Raw genomic sequence first — 21,195 nt, forward strand, 5'->3', positions numbered from 1 at the left:
CTTCCACATAACTGATTTCTCCTGTTGCTTTCCCAAACTCCCTAAACAACTCAAGCAATCAGCTCACCAGTTCTCCATTGCTGACATGGGTTGAGCATATGTGGCCTCCCCAACCTGCCACCTCTTGGGTGCTGAAGCCCCACAACAGGAGTGAAGGGTGCCAAGAGCAGGTCTCCGTGCAACCCAGAGGAAAACTCATTTGCAAAACCAACTCATAAGCGTTTGCCCTGCTTAAAATTCCATTACATCTTGAGATTCTGGAGAGTCCTCTAGGTCTAACAAGTCCCCTAAGCTTCCTTGTGAGTTTAGGGTGAACCCCGAGTTTTTTAACGCATTATGAGCATTCATAAACTTCTGCAGGTATTTGGAGGTGTACAACCAATGATGCTTCAAGACATCTTCCATTTCGTAGTACTTGGACTGCCTGGCATTCATCTTCCGGAAACGCCTGAACAGTTTGTTGCCAGACTCATTTCCCTCGCTTGCCCAGGCCCCAATAGAGCCATCCCTCTCAATAATTTCAGGGACGTGGGCCAGGGTCTTGTGAAAATAATTGGTGATCTTGCCCTCATATCTGTACTTGAACTTGGTGGAGAGGAGCTCAGCAAAACGCTGTGAATTGAAACTGTACTGGCAGAGGGATTCTGGGCACTCCTTAGCAGGGCATGACGATCGCCAGACGGGTTTCATCTTCAAATAAAGGTCCATCAGTTCCCTCAGAGCTTCGTGCCTCTCCTCGGAGGGAACTAATTCACAGACTGCTTCAACCGTCTCTTTGGTCATGAGCTTCCTGGCGAAGTTGCCGTTCATCCTCATGATGGGCTTCAGGTTCATCTTCTTCCGGAGGTGCTTGTCCAGGGTCGCCTGCCATCTTTTCCTCTCCTCCCTGGAGGCACTGGGATTCTTATACACCTCCCCTATCTCTAGCTGGAAGATCTTGTAGAACTCAGCCGCGTTGCCAATGTCGCAGTGGAGCGCGTCGATGGACGGGACCGTCTCGATGAAGGGTTTGGCCGAGACCCCCTTCACCCGATCCCGCAGCTCTTCCACCGTCTCGTGGTAAGGGTTGGACCGCCAGACCTCGTAGCGCTCCAGGTTCTCAGCGTGGCTCCTGGTTATGGAGTGGAGGACAAGATTCTGAGAGGCTTCCAGGCGGGTAGCATCACACAGAGTACAAATGTAGACTGAGCCAGAAGCCTCGAGGCCTTCCACTTCCCGGACAAGTTTCTCGTCATATCCGGTGCCCCTGAAGATGAACTTGAAGGTCCGGAGGATGCCTCCCATCTCCAGCATTAATTCGCTGCTCTTCATGGCCTCCCTCTCGGCGATGAGGGGGCTCAGGATGGCCGTCAGGGTCTCGTGGTCAGACTCATCGGCCAGCATCAGGCACAACGGCTTGCAACACAGCTCAGAGTTCGGCTTGGCTTCCTCGAACACCTTCACGTTCTGTGACCCATGCGCGATGGTAATCTTCATGATCGTGAAGGAAAACCGAACCGCCTTTTCCGGAACTGCAGGCCCGCTCCCGTGCTTCTCGCTCACGTCTCCCATCCCATCACAAGACTCCTTCACCACCACGGTGAAGGGGCCATTCAGGTAGTCATCAAGGTCCTGGCCTCTCATGCCTTCCAGGATGTCTTCTTCCATGTCCATCAGAGCAGACACCAAAGCTGAATCATAGCGGAAGCGCTTGGCAATGGTGTCCACCGGGTAATCATCCACAGAGGAGGACAGTCCGGACAGCCCGTCGATAATGCCCACGTCGGTGCTGGAAGCCACGTTCTTCAGAGGTGGCTGCCACTCGAAGGGGTGGTAGCCCGGCAGGAGGACCTTCTCAGCGTTCCGAAGGGCGTGCAAAGGCTGGAAAATCTGCCTCCCCGTGATGGCTTTCACAGTCCTGTACATCTTGTGGTACTGACTGCAGCTGAGGAAGGTGTTGACGCGGATGGCCAAGCAAACAGCTGGCTGTAGACCAGAGCCCCGTCCCTGCATGATGGCCTCCAGCTCGTCTGCTTGTCTGTGCTCATTCCTCGCCCTCAGCGCCAGCAGGAACAAGGTCAGGCACACCGACTTCACATCCCCACCTTCTTCTTTGTCAGCAAAAGCCTTGACTTGCAGCTTGAGCTCCCTCAGACGGTGCTTCTGAGCCCTCCGGGTCAGGGACAGGAGGTGCTGGCGGGGCCGGCCTCCTTTATTGATATGCACAAAAGTCTCTTTTGATTCCTTATGGCTTGAGACATGGTGATTGTATTTTTCCAAGCTGACCTCCTCATTGCACTCTTGTGCTGGACATTTCACAGTCAGGGAATTCAGGATGCTCAGAAAAGACCTCACCGGACTCTCCAGGTCGGTAGGGAAGCAGGGATATTGGCAAGAGGGACAGTAGCTGCCCATGACTTTGATGCACCTCAGGATGCAGATCCTGCAAAACACATGCTTACAGCTGGTCTCCACAGGGTCAGCCAGAATGTGCTCACAAATCTGGCAGGAGATAGATTTCACAAAGTGTGCCGGGAAGTCCACTGCCAGGAGCTTGGTGCTAAGATGTATCTTACTGCAGCTGGCAATCTTCTTCATCAGTTCCTTGCTGCTGATCCTTGCCTGAGCTCTCCTCTTGCGCCGACGGGCTTGTTTTGCTCGGTCAATCACAGTTTTGAGTTTTTTGCTAAGTTGCAGGTTTGGCTGCTGACTCTTCCTCTTGAGTCCCCGACGGGCAGCGTGGCAGATGTCGCAGGAGGGTGTGTGGGGATGCCACTCCATGGTTTCACTCTTTGGGGAATAAACCTCACATGGGGCACTGCTAAACTTCCTGTGCATGAAGCTCCAGCAATTATGACAGAACTCAGTGGGGTGGATCGAGTCCACATCTGCCTTCACATCGATCCGGAAAACCTTGGCGATGAGGTCTGGCCAGGAAGTGGCTCTCTTTTCTTTCTTTCGCAAAAGGACTTGGGTTTTCCCGTCCACAGGCCCGTGGACCGGGTATCTCCTGTTGTGCCCATCGCTGTTGAAAGAATTCCCACAGATGCGGCAGAGGTGTCTCAGGTTGGCTTGGTGGATGGCTTTGTCTCTCGCTTTCCCATCATCAGGGGGTTTCTTCAAAAACTTTGGGTGAGGCTTTAATGCTGGTTGAGTCAGGGCTGGCTTCTGACCACCAGCCTTGCCCAGGACTGCTGGAGATTGCTCGAGGGAGGGTTTCCCCTCGGAGGAATCTTGCTTTTCCTTTTGAGCATTTTCAGGGGCCTTTTCAAAGGATCTCACCCTGAATAGCTTAAATTTCCACTCTGAAAATTTAATATGTGGATGCTGGATTTCATCAGGGGCGGAACTGAGTCCCAGGGTCGGGGGCAAAGAGACAGCCATGCTGGCTGAGGTACCTGGGAACAATAAAAACAAGTCAGATTAGGAAAAAATTTCAGTATCCCACTGATGCATCCTGGAAGGACTACAAATGTATACATTTGATTATTCATTTATTAAATCATCCAACAAGCTAGTTGTTAAACCTCCTATTTTAATATACTAGGTTAGGTGCTGATCATATAGCAGAGAACAGAGTCATTTCTTGTTCTGACAGTGCTGGGGTGATCATTTATACCATGTATCTAAGTACATGCACCACCATGGTTTGTTTTACATATATATGTACAATCCTATTTCTTTTTGTAATTTATTATTTTTTACTGAGGCATAGTTGATGTACAGTATTATGTATATACAATATTATTTCCTTCCTACCAAAACCCTAAGGTCTTTGAGGACAGATTCTTTGAGTGATTTATCTCTGTCTCCCCAAGGTTCCTAGCACACATCAGGTGCTCAATTGTTATTCACTGAATAAATGCAAGGAAAAAACTGGCTACTATAAACAAAGAAAAGTCATATTTTCTGCATTCTATCAGCTTCATTGCACTAGCTAGATGATATATTTCCAGCTTTTTAAAGCTGTCTCCTGGGAGGTTGGTTGTTTATTTCTTCCAAATGGGACGTTAAGGGATGACAAAGCTACAAATTCAAAGAAACTAATTACTCACTACTTGAAAGGATGAAGTGAATTTTGAGCTTTATGAAAGCACACTAATAATAAGTATCATGGATAGTAATTATGCTTACAATTTTAATTAGTGAACGCTGCTGTAAATTATAAGGCTGTGTCTACATTAGGAACAAAAGCCACAGAGCTCTAAAACCTGCAACAAACCACAACGTGCACAAACGAAGATTCCCGAAGATGAAAAATTCAGGTAGTTTCAGATAAAATTCACACAGGCCATCCTGAAAGCCATTAGTGAGCAACGGTCATTAGCTGTATAGTTTGTAATAAGAAGAGGTAGCAGTAATATTTTTTCTTCTACTGAAAAACATTAGCAAGTATATATTCCAGGAAACCCTAGCAATCTGGGTTGTGGTGTAGACATCAATAGCACTGTTGAAAAAAAAAAAAAAAAGCCTAAAAATGCCACTTGAGTGTCTCTAGACCCAATTAGTCCAATTATCTCAAAATTCTCCAGTATCTATAACTGGAAAAACAGCAACTGTATTTTCAAACTATCATCTCTATTTCCCGAATTTGTCTGGGTTAATGCTCTTGACCTGACAATTATATCAAACAAATTTCCCCCCTCAATTAACTAACTAACCAAACTGATGATATTTTCATAGTCGTGTGGTCATAGAGACTAATTCTCTGAGGAACACACTTGGCCCAGGGGTGGGGACTAGGGGAGAGAGAAAGGAAGCCACAAGCTTTATCCTCACTACTGGTAACAAAGTTTCCTGTTAGGTCGTCCCTTTAAACTACGGAAGCTTTGTTCTATCTTGCGTGCATTATGCTCCAGAGATTCATGTTTTTCTTAAGAACTGAAAGCCAGCTTCCAAGTCTTGGTTGCAAAGGAAATCCTGTTACACTGTTCTATAGGCAGCACTGGGTGAGAACTAAACAGTTCCAAACCATTTCAAAGGTCTCATTAACCTCAAATGTCTTTCAACTTCAGCCCAACCAACAGCTCAAAGCTGCTTACAGTTCAGTTATGTTCCTAAATTCTGTCCTGAGGTCAGGGCTGTGATCTTTCCATGTCTTCCTGGCCCCATTGGTTAGAACTCATTCCTAAGTGTCTTTTTCATTTTTTCAGCCTTTCCCTTCCCAGTCTTTTTCTAACATACTAGTTCTCTGGAATTCCAAGGTAATACTTTGATTTCTTATTAAGAAACTTCATGGCCATCTCTAGTGCTAATCAAGTTGAACTTTGACAATGAGTAAGTCAGCTACAAGACCTGTTGGAAGGCTCCCTAGAATTGTCTCCTCTCCCTACCCACTCCTCTCCTGACTCCCACTGGCCTGAAATGTTACGTCAAAATCTGCCAAAATACATTTGTATAAATGCTCCCTTGGAAAGAGTACCATCGCCAAGCAGCTATTAGCCATTGACATCCAAATTCATTTGTTAGATTGTTGTTCTACTCAACTGCTAAAATTTTACCTAAACTAGAAGGAAGAAGGGAATAGAAGAAATGTGATATTCTTGTTTTTAAGAGAACACACACCAAGATGCTAACAGTGGTGATCTGTGAAAGCTACAAATGTTTTATATTTTTTACCCTTACCTATGATTTTTACTTCCTGTGACATAAACATATATTACTTTTAGAAGATAGAAATTTTAATGACCAGTTCTAATAAGATATCTTTTATCTATCTAATTGGCAAAGGTTAAAAATATTGATATTAATCAGCATTAATGAAGCTGTGGGGAAATGTAGGTATCTTCATATGTTCTTGGGAGAGATGTAAATTGGTACAATATTTCTAGTGGACCATGTAGCAATGTCTTTTAAAAGTTTAAATATATATTTGTTGCAATAAATCTGCTTTTACAAAGTTATTCCATAGAAACATTCCCACAGGTTATTCCCACAGTAATATTTCTATGAAGAGAGACAGAAAGAAAGAAAGAAAAAATAATTTAAATCTGTTTAAAAAATTGTTACTTTGAAAAATAGAAAACAGCATAAGTAATCACCAATAGGACATTTTTTAAATAAACTGTGGCCCATGTACACAATGGAAAGCAGCGCAGAAATTTAAACTTTGTATTTGCATTAATGCATAGGTGCAATTTATTTATGTATCAAGATACAGAAAGATGCCCACATGACAAAGCAGGGAACAGAACAACAATATCAAGTATAGAAAGACCTTATTTATGCATATTTGTTCATATTTGTATACACCTAAAAGTACAGAAAATCTGGAAGAACTTGCACCAAAATCTTAATAATGTTAACTCTCTAGAAAATAGAATTGGTGCTGGGAAGAAAGTCTTTTTAATTTTTTATTTAATTCACTTTTATATTACTTGAATTCTTCCCAACAAATACATATATTTCTTTAAATTTTTGTGATCTATTCACTTTTGGGAAAAATGTTGTAACGACTAGATTTCTATGTACCCATAGTCATTTTTCTATATTTCTTTCTAAATTTTCCCCAGAAAAGTTTAAGATTTGGCTAAGCCTCAAATTTGACCACCGTTCTTAGCTTATCTTTCTTTTCTGGTGTACATGTAGAAAGGGGACTAAAATACGGACCTATAGACAGCATGAACTGAAGATTATGAAAGAGTTATCTTGTGCTTTTTTTTTTTTTTTTTTTTTGACACTCAGGAATCCTGCAAATGCTTGGTCTCCTCTGGTCTTACAGGAGGTCTCAGCAAGGGACCAGCCTCAGACCCTAAAAAGCAGAGCTAGCTCAGCCTTGTTTCCATCAGGCTCTGTCATCTTAGCACCACCATCACCTGCCATCACAGCTACAGAAGTCCTTCTATCCACGGGGCATGGATTCATTTTGACAAGCCAGTCTGGGTGGCTTGGCTGGGGCAGAAGCTGTCATTCATGCAAATGCATCATTAGTTACTTCGGGAGGCTGAGTCCCAGCAGTTCCATCCCCCACTCCCAACCCAGCCCCCCACCCTACACACACACATACGTGCTGGTACTTGGTCCACAATCTCTCTCTTAAGACCTTCAACTTGGTCCATACACATGTTCAAGTGACTACTGTGTGCCCAAGCATGATCCTTATTGGCACACCTGTTTCATTCATTTATTCATTCACTCCACAAATACTACTGTCTACCATTTGCCAAATATCATCATCAAAGAGTTGACAGCATCAAAGCCTTTTGGGAAGTTGCAGCCATCCACAAAATGACCTCAAGATTCTTGCCCTTCCTCCAGGCAACTTCTTGCTTGAAGCACTTCAGATAGAGAAGTGCACTGTCATACCCCCTGTTCAAGGATCCTGTTCAAGAACATAACCTCTGTGTAGGGTCTCCACAGTAGCAATTCTCAAAATTGTACCAGAATCACTACGGAGCTTTTGTTTTTAAAAAATAATAATGCAGATCATTAGGTCCCAAAGAGTCTGATTCAGTTTACCTGGGATGGAGTCCAGAAATCATAATTTTTAACAAACATTGCATGAATCCTGCTACTGGCCGCGCAACAGTCACTCTTTGAGAATTATTGGTCTCCTATCTAGTCTAATCTAGTTCAGGAAATTCCTGGCAATACTTGGCAAATACCTGGACAAGTATACATTTCCTCCCATCCTGGAATTTGTTCGCTCCTGATTATTTTTCTTGCCTGCACCAGCACAGTATCTCTTCCAAGAGTCTCACACCTTTCCTTCTGCTGATTCATTTTACAAACCCATTGAAGAGGCACTCCTTAAACCCTTCCTCTACCTGCCGCCTTCATTTACAGGAATTCGGATATTTTGCGTCTCCTTTATGAACCTACAGTGTCTTCCTAAACTTGCTTTCAGGTTCCTTTCCTATTTTTTGTACATTAGCGAGAAAAACCAAATGTATGTCAGTTCCCTCCTCTCATTCCCCGTAAGGCAAAAAGCCCCAGTGCTTCTAATTAGAAACATAAAAATGTAATAAATATTGTGACTTAAGACGTGAAAAGTATGTGTTACCTTGCTCAGCAGGCTGCCTGGGCCAACTGTTGGGATGTCTGCAATTCAGCTGATATTACTTGATATCAAAGAGAAGGCAAAGTGCGCTCTCCCATCCCTCAGGGCAGACCGCTGCATTATTTATCAGCCTCCACTGTCCTTCCCAGCCTGCCCCACCGCAGAGGGCTAACCACAGGTGATGGCAGCCAATCACAGGCCAGGAGCCCCCAGCTCCAGCTGGCACCTGGCTCTTCAGGAAGCTGAGCTGGGGGGAACCTGAGTGCAGAACCACACACGGGTGGGTGCTGGAGCACTGCCAAGGCTACCAGTTCACTCCCGAGGACTGGTTGGTTGGAAATGATCTTGTCAATAGAAGCTCCGGCTTCTGCCAAGATTCTTTGGCTCTGTGCCTCAGTCTCCCCATCTGTAAGATGGAAACACTAATAGTGGATATCTCAAAGAGTCAATGAGGTTATGCAATGAGAATTATTATAGGACAGTACTTGGGACACGCTCTGTCCTTAGTAGATACTCACCAAATGTCAACTACATGATAATTTTTTTTTTAATTATTTTGAAATGGTCTCCAAACCACCCCAGAATCCCCCTGCCTGATCAATTCTCAGAGAGGGAAGTTTGTGCTCCTTACAAAACCACGACATTTACATTACTAGAGTTTTGAAGTCAACAGACCTGGATTTAAATCTTGCCTCGGGTCTTAGCGGTATTACCTAAACTTTATGAGCTGCAATCGCCCCATCCACAACCTAGGGTTGATAGCATTAGCCCCTAGTTATCCACAGCAATAGGCCAGGCTTCTAAGTGCTTTACATGCCACTAACTTGTCACAACCCATCCTATGCATTCGATATTATTTTCTCTAAAGAGAAGCCACAGAAGTTTAGAGCAATGGAGAAACTTGCTCATGGACACAGGCCACTAAATAGTGAAGTGGGATCCAAAGCGTATGTCTTTAACCACTTCGCTATTCTGGACAAGGAGATTACTGAAAGCCATTGGCAGTAATCATGTGAAGATGACTCAGTGTGAACTTCAGTATAACTAGCACTGTCTCTCTTTCAGATCCCCTTCATAACTCTAAGACCAGATTTATCCCCGAAGTACCTCTGTGCTCAGCTAATATGTAAGAGGTTGCTTTGCTGTCATTTCATCTTCATCAAAAACTGTCAAAGAGGCAGGTGCAAGGACTTCTCTGTGCTGTGCTGCCCTCTTTAGATAATCCTCTTATATCCCCACTATTTTGTGCTCAGACCTGTCCAACCATAAGACAGCCCCGGGGGACACAGCTTCTTGCTCACTAAAGTAAAGACTGGGGAGAAGACCCTGCAATAGTATTGGGAGAGGTGGCTTCTGGGAGCTTCAGTGTGTGTATACCCAAGGTTTGTGTGACATTGTGAGGCTGGGCAGGTGGAAGCTGAGAATTTGCTGAAGGTGGAGCCCATATTCAAACCAGCAGGAATCAGGGCCGCCAGGATATGGCTTCATGGTCTTGATGTCTTTTTCATACAATGGGATCAAGTGGAGAAGGGGTCACAACATACTGACATAGAAGAAGATGCCCTTCCCATCCGTCCTCCCACACCCCCAAACCCTGAGTTTCCACTGGACTCACAGAAAGAGAAACGTCCCGAGGTTCTTGACTCACCTTGGAGGAAAACAGTAATACCACACAGAATTGGAACAAAGCAGCAAGTCCCAGCTTCCAAGGGTCAGGCTCCACTACCCTAGACTCACTTAGGAGTTAAGTGACTCCAGAGTGACCAACTGTCCCACTTTGCCTGGAACTTCCCTGAATTTAACCCTGAAAGTCCAGGGCAAACAGGGTCAGTGGGTCATCCTTCAACCCCAAGCCAGAGTGCGAACATTTCTCTGAGCTCCAAAATTCATAAATGGAGTTCTTTTCAGTTTTTCTTAGGAAAGTTAGATGCTCAAAGAGACTTATCAGAGAATATGTCCCCCCTAGGGGACAGGGACATGAGGGTCGGACCAGATTACAGAAGAGCTTTGTCTTTTTTTTTTTTTTTATCATATTTATCAAAGATTTCTGCATTATTTAATTTTCTTTTGTCATATGTTCTTTTTAAAACAGAAAAATATATCTACAAATAAAAGTATTAATGAATTTAAAATGAAGTAAAATAAAATATTGGGTGCCTATGAAGAGACACTTTTTATAAACATGAAAGTCTAAATTTTTATACATCAGATTCTTCAAAGGCAGGATGCCCAATATTTTCAGATCCTTCCCCATTGCACCTGGGGACCTCTTTCTCCCACCCATGTTGAAACCATGTGGCTGTCACCTGTTCCCTGCTGAGAAATGACACCTCCATTGGGATCACCAGGAAAAATTGCTGAGCCATGAATCCTTGTCCCTTTTTCTGGCCACTAAAATTCCACCCACTATTCTTTTTTCACACCTTTTGCACATGACAGATCCCACCTGAAGCAAACCTTGACTTCCATCATGGAACAGCAAAGCCAGAGCTGTCAAGGATTCCACGTTGCTCCAAGCAAATTAAAAATAAAACATGGCCGACAGACCTTAGCCAATTTAGCAGGAGGAAAAGAACGAAAAAGGCAAACTAGAGTTTGGACGATTCAATGCCAGTTTCCAGCAATGAGCAGAGCCCTCCTGGCTGAGTGACTAGCTAGGGTTAATCCCACACTGGCCCTGCCTGGCTCTGGGCACAAGCCCCCCACTCTCCCTCCCTTCACCAGCCTCTCCATCCAAACCCCAAACCCTCCTTAGCAGGTTGCCTACACCTTTCTCCCCCTGGGCTCCCTGCAGGCCTTTTCAAAAGAACTTTTCAAATTCTATTTCCTCCCAGACAGCCTGGAATTCCAGTTGCTGATTTCAATCAGAATCTACTCCTGCAGCTGCGGTCTGAGTGTGTGAACACTGCATTTTGTGCCCTTATCATAATTGGGCAGATGTCGTTTACTGACACTGATTACACATGTAAGCATGTATCTATATATCTCCAGCTCACAAAACTCTTCTCGTCTAACATCACCGAACTGAATGCCAGAGCTAGGAGGGGACTTAGAGGTTATGTGACCCAATGGATGCATCTTATAGGTGAGAAACAGTCCCCGAAGGGCAAAGTGCCTGTTCAATGTCACATGAGGGAATTAGTAGCCGAAATAGCATGACAACCTTGTCTCTGGAGTCCCAGGGCAAGATTCTTTCCACTACACTGAAAAGCCAGCAGCCCTCCCTCGCCCACCCCAGTGCCTTCTTGCTTCCCTTAGCCTGGAGAGGAACTCCACTTGGCAACGAAGCAGAACTGTAACAGGTTATTGCTAGGTTAGAGCCTTCAGTGACTGTGCAAACTTGCCACAGCACTGGTGGTAGGCAGCCAGCAGTCCCCACACACTCATTTCTCCCCCATCTCCCCAGTCTTGAGATTGCTTTCCAATTAACTCAATGTGGGTTATGCCTGTTAGTAAATTTTCTAATGTGTTGTTAATTGCTCTAAACGTCAGCTGCAGCTCATTCTTCGAAAATTCCGGAGTGCCTGGGCAGGCCTTCTGACACCAGCTAGGCTGTTTTCTAAACAACTAGTGCCATCGTGTGGGCAAATAAGTCTCTATCATTGCATTAAAGGGATAAAACGGTAGCTTGAGATTTGCAGATACTAACTACTGTATATAAAACAGATAAACAACAAGTTTCTACTGTATAGCACAGGGAACTATATTCAATATTTTGCAGTAACCTGTAATGAAAAAGAATATGAAAATGAATGTATGTATGTGTACGTATGACTGAAACATGCTGTACACCAGAAATTGACACAACATTGTAAACTGACTATACTTCAATTTTTAAAGACTGCTCATGGAAAGAAAAAAGGAAAGGAAAGGAAAAGAAAGAAAAGAAAAGAAAGAAAAGAAAAAAGAAAAAAAAAAAGCATTGGAAAAAGTCTTAGCCAGTCCATGAACCAGTTCAGAAGGAGTCAGTAACTTTGGTTCTCTTCCCTCTTCCTTCTATCCCAACTTCTATCTTCCCTACTCATCTCCTCCACCATCACCTACCTCTGCAGGAGTATTTTCACCAAGAAACATTCTCACTATAAATTGACTTTCTCCTAAGAAAATTGATATCAGTTACTTTTCCAACTGTCCAATGGAGGCCAGCCCCTTCTCCATTTTTAGTGACTCCTACATGGCTGTCAATCTCATGAGCCTTCCTCCCCCACGGAGCCAAGGCCAGCCAATCAAAGTCTCCCAACCCCTTAGATACAGTAATTGGCCAGGGTTATCTCATGACCCTAGTAGGCAGGTCCTCCTAGGTGACTGATATAAACAATGGAGAGAAGGGCCCTCTCCTCTTGACAACTGTACACCCAAAGGATTTCATAAATCTGTAGCTGCCAAAGGCCACAATGCTACCTTATGACAAAGCCTATATGAGAATGAAGTCCAACTAGACAAGAGAAAGAGAGAGGTAGTGGGAAAGAACCGATGACATCGTTTAAACTCCTGGATCCAACTATGCCTGAAATGAGTGAGATTCAACCCTCAGATGTCTCAGTTAAAAAAGACAAGAAATTCCATTCTCTGCTTAAGTTAGGTTGAATCTGGGTTTCTGTGCCACAAAATTTTAAGTCCCAACTACCATATGCACAGATCTTTCCTCCTGCCAGTGTAGACCTTCCTTAGAAACCATGGCTTCCTGGAAATTTGGGGTAACATTATAAGTAAAAGTTTAATTCAACCAGTGGAATGTTTGGTACTTTAGAGCCTCTCTTGGTGCTGGAGGCAACATGAAGGCTGCAAAGTTTCCTGTTATAAGAGCCAATGGTTTCCCTTTTCTTTTTCTCTTTTCTTTTTTTGTTTGTTTGTTTAAGCTAGCTCGAATTTGGGTTTTTGGCTAAAGCAAGTATCTAGCCATCTTTTGATCACATGGACAGCTAATAATTGGAAAGCCATATCATTTATTTTTTAAAGTCTATTTTAAAAAACTATTTTAAAGATTGTCCATTGTAACACTGTTATGAACAGCTGAAAATGACATAGATGTCCATCAGCAGAAGAAGAGAGGCTGGAAGAATTACAAATCATTCCAATCTGTGTGGGTGGCAATTTGGCAACACTTGTCAAAATTGCTTATGCATTGTATTAGCCTTCTCGGGCTGCCACAACAAAATGCCATAGACTGGGTGGCAAAAACAACAAAAAATTTATCTTCTCACAGTTCTGGAGGCTGGAAGTCCAAGATCACAGTACCAGCAGGCTTGGTTTCTGGTGAGACCTTTCTCCTTGGTTCGCAGACCATGGCCTTCCCACTGTGTCCTCACATGGTCTTTGTGTGCATGTGCTCCTGGTGTGTCTTCCTCTTCTTACGAGGATATCAGTCCTCCTGGATCAGGGCCTCATCCTTAAAATCTCATTTAACCTTAATAACCTCATTAAAGGTCCTTCCTCCAAATACAGTCTCATCGGGAATGAGAACATCAACACATGAATTTGGGGAAAACACAAATTCAGTCCATAACATGCCCTGGTACTTTGACCTAGAAATTCCATATCCACTAACTTATCCCAGGGATATTCAGCTGTACTTGAATGCAAACAAAATGATATACGTACAGAATTATTCACTGAACTTCTGTTTGCAAGAACGAAATATTGAAAACAGCTAAAGTTGTCACTAGCTGTATAAATTCAAATCTGTATTTTCAAAGGAATGAATGCAAACAGAAAAAGGAAACGATGTATTTGTATGAAATATTCTTCAAGAGTTATTGTTAGTGGGGGAAAACACAGGGTACAGAGCAATGTACATACTATTGTTTAAGTAAAAAAGAGAGAAAATATATAAATACATATTTTCAACCAAATATTTCTGGAAAGATGAGCAAGAATCTAGTAACACTGGCTTCCTTCAGAAAGGGGAACTGAAACTTTTAGATTCCTCTAGTACCTTTTGAGATTTGGAAAGTTCTTGGGATAAATTAGTTGCTTTCTTCTTCCCTTCCACCCTCTAGAGCTGCATGCCTTGTGTTCCATCAGATTGGCCACAGGTTATTTTTCCAACCTCTGCTTCAGGGGTCACATTGCCTTCTTCTCTCCTGTCTGTGTCAAACAATCCTCTGCCTCTCTAAGGACACTTGATTGCATTTAGGGCCCATCTGGATAATCCAGGGTAAGGCCCCACTTCAAAATCTTTAACTTAATTACCTCTGCAGTATCCTTACCATCTAAGTAACATTTGGAGGTTTCAGAGATTAGAACCTGATGTCTGTGGGGACCACTATGCAGCCTATTATAACTACCCTAAAAGAATGGCTAAAGGAAGTTTACTGACTCACTAGTTGTGGCAAATGTATCATACTAACGTCATAGAGGAAACTAAGTGAGGGATATATATATAAGACTTCTCTGTACTGGCTTCTCTGTTTACTGTAAATTTGAAATGATTCTAAAAAAAAAAGTCTATTAAAAAAAACTAAACATGCAGGTTCCGTATGACCCAAGAATTTTGCACTCCTGGGTATTTATCCCAGAGAAATGAAACCTTTGTTTACATCAAAACATGTATTTGAATGTTTACAGCAGCTTTATTTGTCATAGCTGAAAACTAGAAATAATCCAGATGCTCTTTAATGGGTGAATGGGTAAACAGACTTTGGTGCATCCATACAGTGGACTACTATTAGGCAATGAAAAGGAACAAACCAATGATACACACAAAAATTTGGATGAATCTCCAGAGATTATGCTGAGTAAATGCTAATGCCCAAAGTTTATATACTGTATGATTCCATTTACATAATATTCCTGAAATGGCAAAGTTACAGAAATGGAGAACAGATCACTGGTTGCCAGGGGTTAAGGAGGGAGTGGGGGTGAGGAGGAAGGAAGTGCAGCTAGAAAGGGGCAATGTGAGAGATCTTAGTAGCATTGGAAACCTTCTGCATCGTGATCAAGGTCCTGGTTGTGATATTGTACTATAGTTTTGCAAGAGGTTACCCTTTGGGGAAACAGTCAAAGGTGAGTGGAATCTCTCTGTATTACTTCTTAAAATTCTGTGTAAATCCATAGTCTCAAAATAAGAAGTTTCATTTTTTAAAGTGATTTTGAGTAAGAAATGTTTATACATCTTAAGTGAAAAAAGTCAAGTATTTTATTTACATGCAAAAGTATATGAGAAAAGTTTTTCAAAACTTAGGGTATACATCTAAATCCTAATAGTAATTATCTCTAGAAATACAGGGGTTTTTTCTCCTACTATTTTTTCTTCTACTATTGCATGCACTGCTAGATAAATTTTGAATCATTAACCAGTGTGTTCCTGTTACCATCTGGGGGCCTTCTCTTAACTCAGGCAGGTTGGCCACTTCCCCAGTCTTGGGAGGGAGAACAAAGACAATTCTTAACTTTGACTTCAATTAGCCTGTTGAAATGCATTATCCAGAAAATAACTCAAAAAGAAACAAAATGTTTTGATTTGCCTTAGCCTGGGCCTTCCGAATGTGGTGTATCGCATAAATAACTGATTTGGACCAAGCACTAGACTGACCCATTCTCGGATGCTTTCAATATCCCCCGGGGGAAGAAAGAGGTTGGAAGGAGAAAGAAAGGGAAGGCAGGAGGCCAAGCAAGAGAGAGATGCTGATGAGAGCCTCCAAGAAAGGATGCCGCCTTTCTTGGCCCCAACTCGGACCAAGCTGAGAGGAGGGGAGGTGATGAAAACCACATCCCAATAAGTTTTGGGACCTGAGACCACAGAGTAACTTCCAGAGTTGAGCCTGGGAAAATCAGCAGAATGCCACAGCTGCACTATGGCATGCCTGCACGAGGCCCAGCAGCAGAGTTGATAACCCTGTGTGGGGTGCAGGGGATCAGAGATCAGAGACAAGCCACGGGTTCTCTGATGCTGAAATGGTGGGAAGGACACAAGCAGGACTTCACCCCCAGGAGGAGGAGGCTGAGTTAGCATCAGATCATCAGTGATGGAAAAATAGTTACATCTGGAGACACTGGGATGTGATCAAGACTACATCCAACACCCTGAGTGGATGTCAGCCAGGCCCTCGCCCTCCATCTCCAAGCCATGATGTCAGACATGGGGGAGCCACCAAGGAAGAAGGAGAGAGGACAAAAGAGAAAATCACAAGGGCTGACTAGTTTCATCTGAAATGACAGGGAAAACTAGGCATTGTTTAGACTAATTTTCCTGCCTTTGGATTGAATGGAGGTTCCGAATGGAGCGTCTGTGGATTCTGAAAATAAAGACATTCACTTATTTGCACAACTGAGACTTGTAAGCGCTCTGCACATGAATTTTATATAGAGTTTCTACTTTTTCATATTTTTCTACATTGAAGGTATATGACATACATAACAATAATTATTTGGTTGATTGATTAAAAGGGAAAAATCAAAAATATGATTTAAGGCTTCAAGTTCAACTACTGACACCAAGATTTATTGCACTTCACACAGCACTACCAGCTCAAATGCCCCTTTGATATGACTGAAAGTCCCAGGTTTCTCATGCCTTTTAATGCCACAGAGACCACCCTCCCAAACGCTAACATTCTTTCTTCTAGCAAAGAGAGGAGTGGAAGTGTGGCTAGTCGGAGACCTTCTCCGTGTGTCAGGCATCACCATGGTGAAGGTCCAAGCAGATGCCAATGCCAGGCTCTGGTTACTTCTGGGGAAGCCTCTTGAGGGCATCCTGGTCATAACAGATGCGACCAGTCAATGATCCCAACTCTCCCAACTCAGCCTCTCAGTGAAACATTACAAAAGAGGCTTCAGTTTCTTCATTTGTAGAAGCAAAGGGGGAAGGGATGCCAATATCTCTATAATTTCACTCTGTACCACCTTCACAATGTTTGCCTTATCCAAACACCACCTGTACTATTATTTGTTTAATATTTGTCTTTAAAGGAAGTAATCTTGTTTACTTAAATTACGTAGATAAGGACTTTTATATGTTATCAAATGTTTGTAGCAGAAATACAGTGTAGGAAGGAAAATGCTGTCTCTGTTAAAAAGGTTAGTGAGTATAAGGTCTACCAGCATCCAAAAAAAAAAAAAAGATTGAAAGAAAATTGTAAAAGCAATTCAGTGTTAACGTGCACCCAATATTAATATGTCCCCACCTGAAGTCATCTTGTGTGCTACCTAAACTCATTTCGTGCACCTCAATGAGACTTTGTGATGTCTGAGAGTCCTCCCAATGCTAAGAAGCTATAACTTGTGTCTGTTACAAATTGCCGCACACCTGTCACCGAGCAGCTGACTGTGGAGAGTCAGTTCAGGAGTGTGGCCAGTGCGTGGCAGGATCGAGACAGTGCCACAGATGGAGACTTTCTTAATATAGCTCCCCTTGTTTACAGCTCTCAGCCTGCTCTGCACAGCTCTTCCTCCTCACCTGCTGTTTGTCTACATCTGTGTCTGGGTCCCCATGGAAAACAACAGACCAGCACATCACTTCATGTGGAAACCAGACTCGGGGCTCCAAAATACTCACATTCGTTGGAAGGAGTCCCCAGCTCCCTCACTCCTCATGGAATCTGAATTTGCCATCTAAGCGTAGGAAACAGAAAGGATCAAGAAGATCCCTGTGCCCTGGACCCATTTTTAAGTTTTAAGACAATCAACAAACCCTCCACCATTTTAAAGGATTGTGGAACTTAATAACCTGCTGCTTGCAAGCTGAGTTAATTGGGCAGATGATATTCAAGCTGCTGCTATTAATGAATGGAACAGATATGGCATAACTGGTAAATTACATGCTAAAGACCATGAGAAATGTAAAATTTCAGAGGAGATGAAGGGAGAGCCAAGGGGACTCTTCTTCCCCAATGTCCCACGAAAATGTCCATAGAAACATCCAAAATGAGAGAAAATTTCAGCAATACCAGATATGTGATGAAAACTAGACATATGCCAAGATCCCCAGAAGAAGCGTCTGTAAATCAGCAGAATGATGGGTACATAGGTCTGTGTCTGTCTGCTGGGGCTGTCGTAACAAAATACAGACTGGGTGACTTAACCAGTGGAAGTTTATTTCTGACAGTTCTGGAGGCTGGAAGTCCAAGATCAAAGCATCATCAGGTCTGGTTTCCCACGGAGCCTCTCTCCTTGGCTTGCAGGCTGCCTTCTTGCTATGTCCTCCCATGATCATTGCTGCTGTGTCTTCCACTTCTTAAAGGGACACCAGTCCTATTGGATTAGGGCCCATTCATATGGCCCCACTTAACCTTAATTATCTCTTTAAAGGTGCTCTTACCCAAATATAGTCACATTAGTGGTTAGGGCTTCAACATGAATTTGGTGGGCAATACAACTCAGTCTATAACAAGGTCCTGATCCACTCTTCAATTTTTGCAGAGAAAAAGCCTGAAAGGAAAACAGGCAAGAAAGAGGAGATAGGGGAGGGGCGAGGAGGGGAGGGAGAAAAGAGAAATCCTACTGAGGACAGAATTAAAGCCCCCTTCTTGATAGCCTCAGGGACACTGACCAGCTTGGAGATGGGGAGGGAAGTGGCCCAAAGCAGAAAGATTTTGGAGAGCAGAGTAGAAGAGAGAATCCACCTCAGAGAAGCAGCTGTTCCAAGTATCTGGAAGCCAACTCCAAAGGCAAGAATAAAAATCCATTCCAGGCAAGCCACTATGCACTAACCAGGAAATCAGGCAGAGGGGATGGGTTAAAGAGCTCCTCAAAAAGCCTCTCCCTAAAACCTCTTCTGCCAAACCGCAGCTTTCGAGGCACATAAAATTCATTCTCAGCTCAGAGTCAGTGAATTTGTCTTATTATGTTAAAAATACATTATGACATGGAAAGGGGCCAACAGAATATACAATAAGCCAGCAACCTACCCCTAGTCGCCTTCTTATTCTGTCAAATAAGAATCCATTGAATCAAGTATGAACCATTTCACTGTGCTTCTTTTTGCATTTGCATTGAAGTGTTTAACACTTGGAAAGGAAGGTGCCATTGTTCTTTCTTATACGGAGATTTATTGTGCTTCACGCAGACTGCGCTTTTTTTTTTTTTTAAACAAATTGAAGGTTTGTGGCAACCCTGCATTGAGCAAGTCTACCAGCACCATTTTTCCAACAGCATTGGTTCACTACATGTCTCTGTGTCACAATTTGGTCATTCTCGCAATATTTCAAGCTTTTTTGTTATTACCATATTTTGTTATGGTGATCTGTGATCTTTGATGTTACTATTGTAATTGTTTTGGGAGCACCACGAGCTGCACCCAAATTAGACTGTGAACATCATCAGTAGATGTTGTGTGTGTATGTTCTGACGGCTTGACCATCCAGCTGATCCCCATCTCTCTTTTTCTCTTCGAGGCTCCTTATTCCCTAAGACGCAACACTATCAAAGTTAGGCCAATCAATAATCCTGTAATGGCCTCTAAGTGTTCAAGTGAAAGGAAGAGATGCATATTTCTCACTTTACATCAAAAGCTAGAAGTGATTAAGCTTAGTGAGGAAGGCAAAGTGAAAGCCGACACAGGACAAACGCCAGGCCTCCGGTGCCAAACAGTTGGCCACGTTATGAATGAATGCAAAGGAAAAGTTCTGGAAGGAAATTAAAAGTGCTCCTTCAGTGAACAGCTGAATGATAAGAAAGTGAGGCAGCCTTATCACTGACATGGAGAAAGTTGTAATGGTCTGGATAGAAGATCAAACCAGCCACGACATTCCCTTAAGCCAAAACCTAATCCAGGGCAAGGCCCTAACTCTCTTCAATCTTCTGAAGGCTGAGAGAGGTGAGGGAGCTGCAGAAGGAAAATTTGAAGCTAGCGGAGGTTGGTTCATGAGGTTTAAGGAGAGAAGCCGTCTCCCTGACATGTAAGTGCAAAGTGAAGCAGCAAGTGTGGTTGTAACAGCTGCAGCAAGTTCTCCAGAGGACCCAGCGCAGACAATTTATGAAGGTGATTACACTAGACAACAGATTTTTGGTGCTGATGACATCAACACCAAACATCAGCCTTCTATTGGAAGAAGATGCCATCTAGGACATTCATGGCTAGAGAGGAAAAGTCAGTGCCTGGCTTCAAAGCTTCAAAGGACAGGCTGACTCTCTTGTTAGGAGCTAATGCAGCTGGTGACTTTAAGTTGAAGCCAATGCTCAATTTCGGTTCCAAAAATCCTAGGGCTCTTAAGAATTATGCTAAATCTGCTCTGCCCATGCTCTATAAATCTAATAACAAAGCCTAGATGACAGCACATCTCTTTACAGCATGATTTACTGCGTATTTTAAGCCCATTGTTGAGAACTACTGCTCAGGAAAAAAAAAAAAAAAAAAAAAAACCTTTAAAACTATGACTGCTCATTGACAATGCACTTGGTTACCCAGGAGCTCTGATGGAGATGGACAATAAGATTAATGTTGTTTTCATGCTGCTGACACAATATCCATCCTGACCCCATGGATCAAGGAGCCATTTTGACTTTCTAAACTTATTATGTAAGAAATACATTCTGTAAAGGCTATAGCTGCCATAGACAGTGATTCCTCTGGTGGGTCTGGGCAAAGTCAATTGAAAGTCTTCTGGAAACGATTCACCATTCCAGATGTCATTAAGAATATTGGTGATTCATGGGAAGATATTCAAATACCAAGATTAACAGGAGTTTTGAAGAAGTTGAGTCCAGCCCTCGTGGATGGCTTTGAGGGGTTCAAGACTTCCATGGAGGAAGTTCCTGCAGATGTGGTGGAAATAGCAAGGGAACTAGAATCAGAAGTGGAGCCTGAAGATGCAACTGAATTACTGCAACCTCATGACAAAACCTGAACAGATGAGGAGTTGCTTCCTATGGGTGAGCAGAGAAAGTGGTTTCTTGAGATGGAATCTATTCTTGGTGGAGATGCTGTGAAGGCTGTTAAAATGACAACAAAAGACTTAGAATGTGACATAAACTTAGTTGATAAGGCAGTGGCAGAGTTTGATAGGATTGATTCCGAGTTTGAAAGAAGTTCTAACGTGGATAAAATGCTATCCAATAGCATCGCATGCTACAGAGAAATTATCTGTGAAAGGGAGAGTCAGCTAACATGACAAACTTCATTGTTGTCTTCTTTTAAGAAATTGCCACAGCCACCCCAGCCTTCAGTAACCACCACCCTGAGCAGTCAGCAGTCATCAACATCAAAGCAAGACCCTCCACCAGCAAAAATATTACAACTTACTGAAGGCTCAGATGATGGTCAGCGTTTTTCGCAGTGA

General features: G+C 43.1%; 1 protein-coding gene and 1 pseudogene across 1 annotated transcript; one reads left to right on the top strand and one right to left on the bottom strand.

Annotated features, from left to right (window-relative positions):
* Positions 1-231: 231 nt before the first annotated feature.
* Positions 232-3,363, bottom strand: RAG1 (recombination activating 1). The gene has a single exon (XM_011000597.3). It carries the CDS (start codon positions 3,361-3,363, stop codon positions 232-234), a length of 3,132 nt encoding a protein of 1,043 aa, XP_010998899.1.
* Positions 3,364-19,368: 16,005 nt separating this feature from the next.
* On the top strand, positions 19,369-21,195 carry LOC135322606 (tigger transposable element-derived protein 1-like; annotated as a pseudogene).

This window comes from Camelus dromedarius, chromosome 12, assembly GCF_036321535.1.
Source record: "Camelus dromedarius isolate mCamDro1 chromosome 12, mCamDro1.pat, whole genome shotgun sequence".
NCBI classification, from domain to species: domain Eukaryota; kingdom Metazoa; phylum Chordata; class Mammalia; order Artiodactyla; family Camelidae; genus Camelus; species Camelus dromedarius.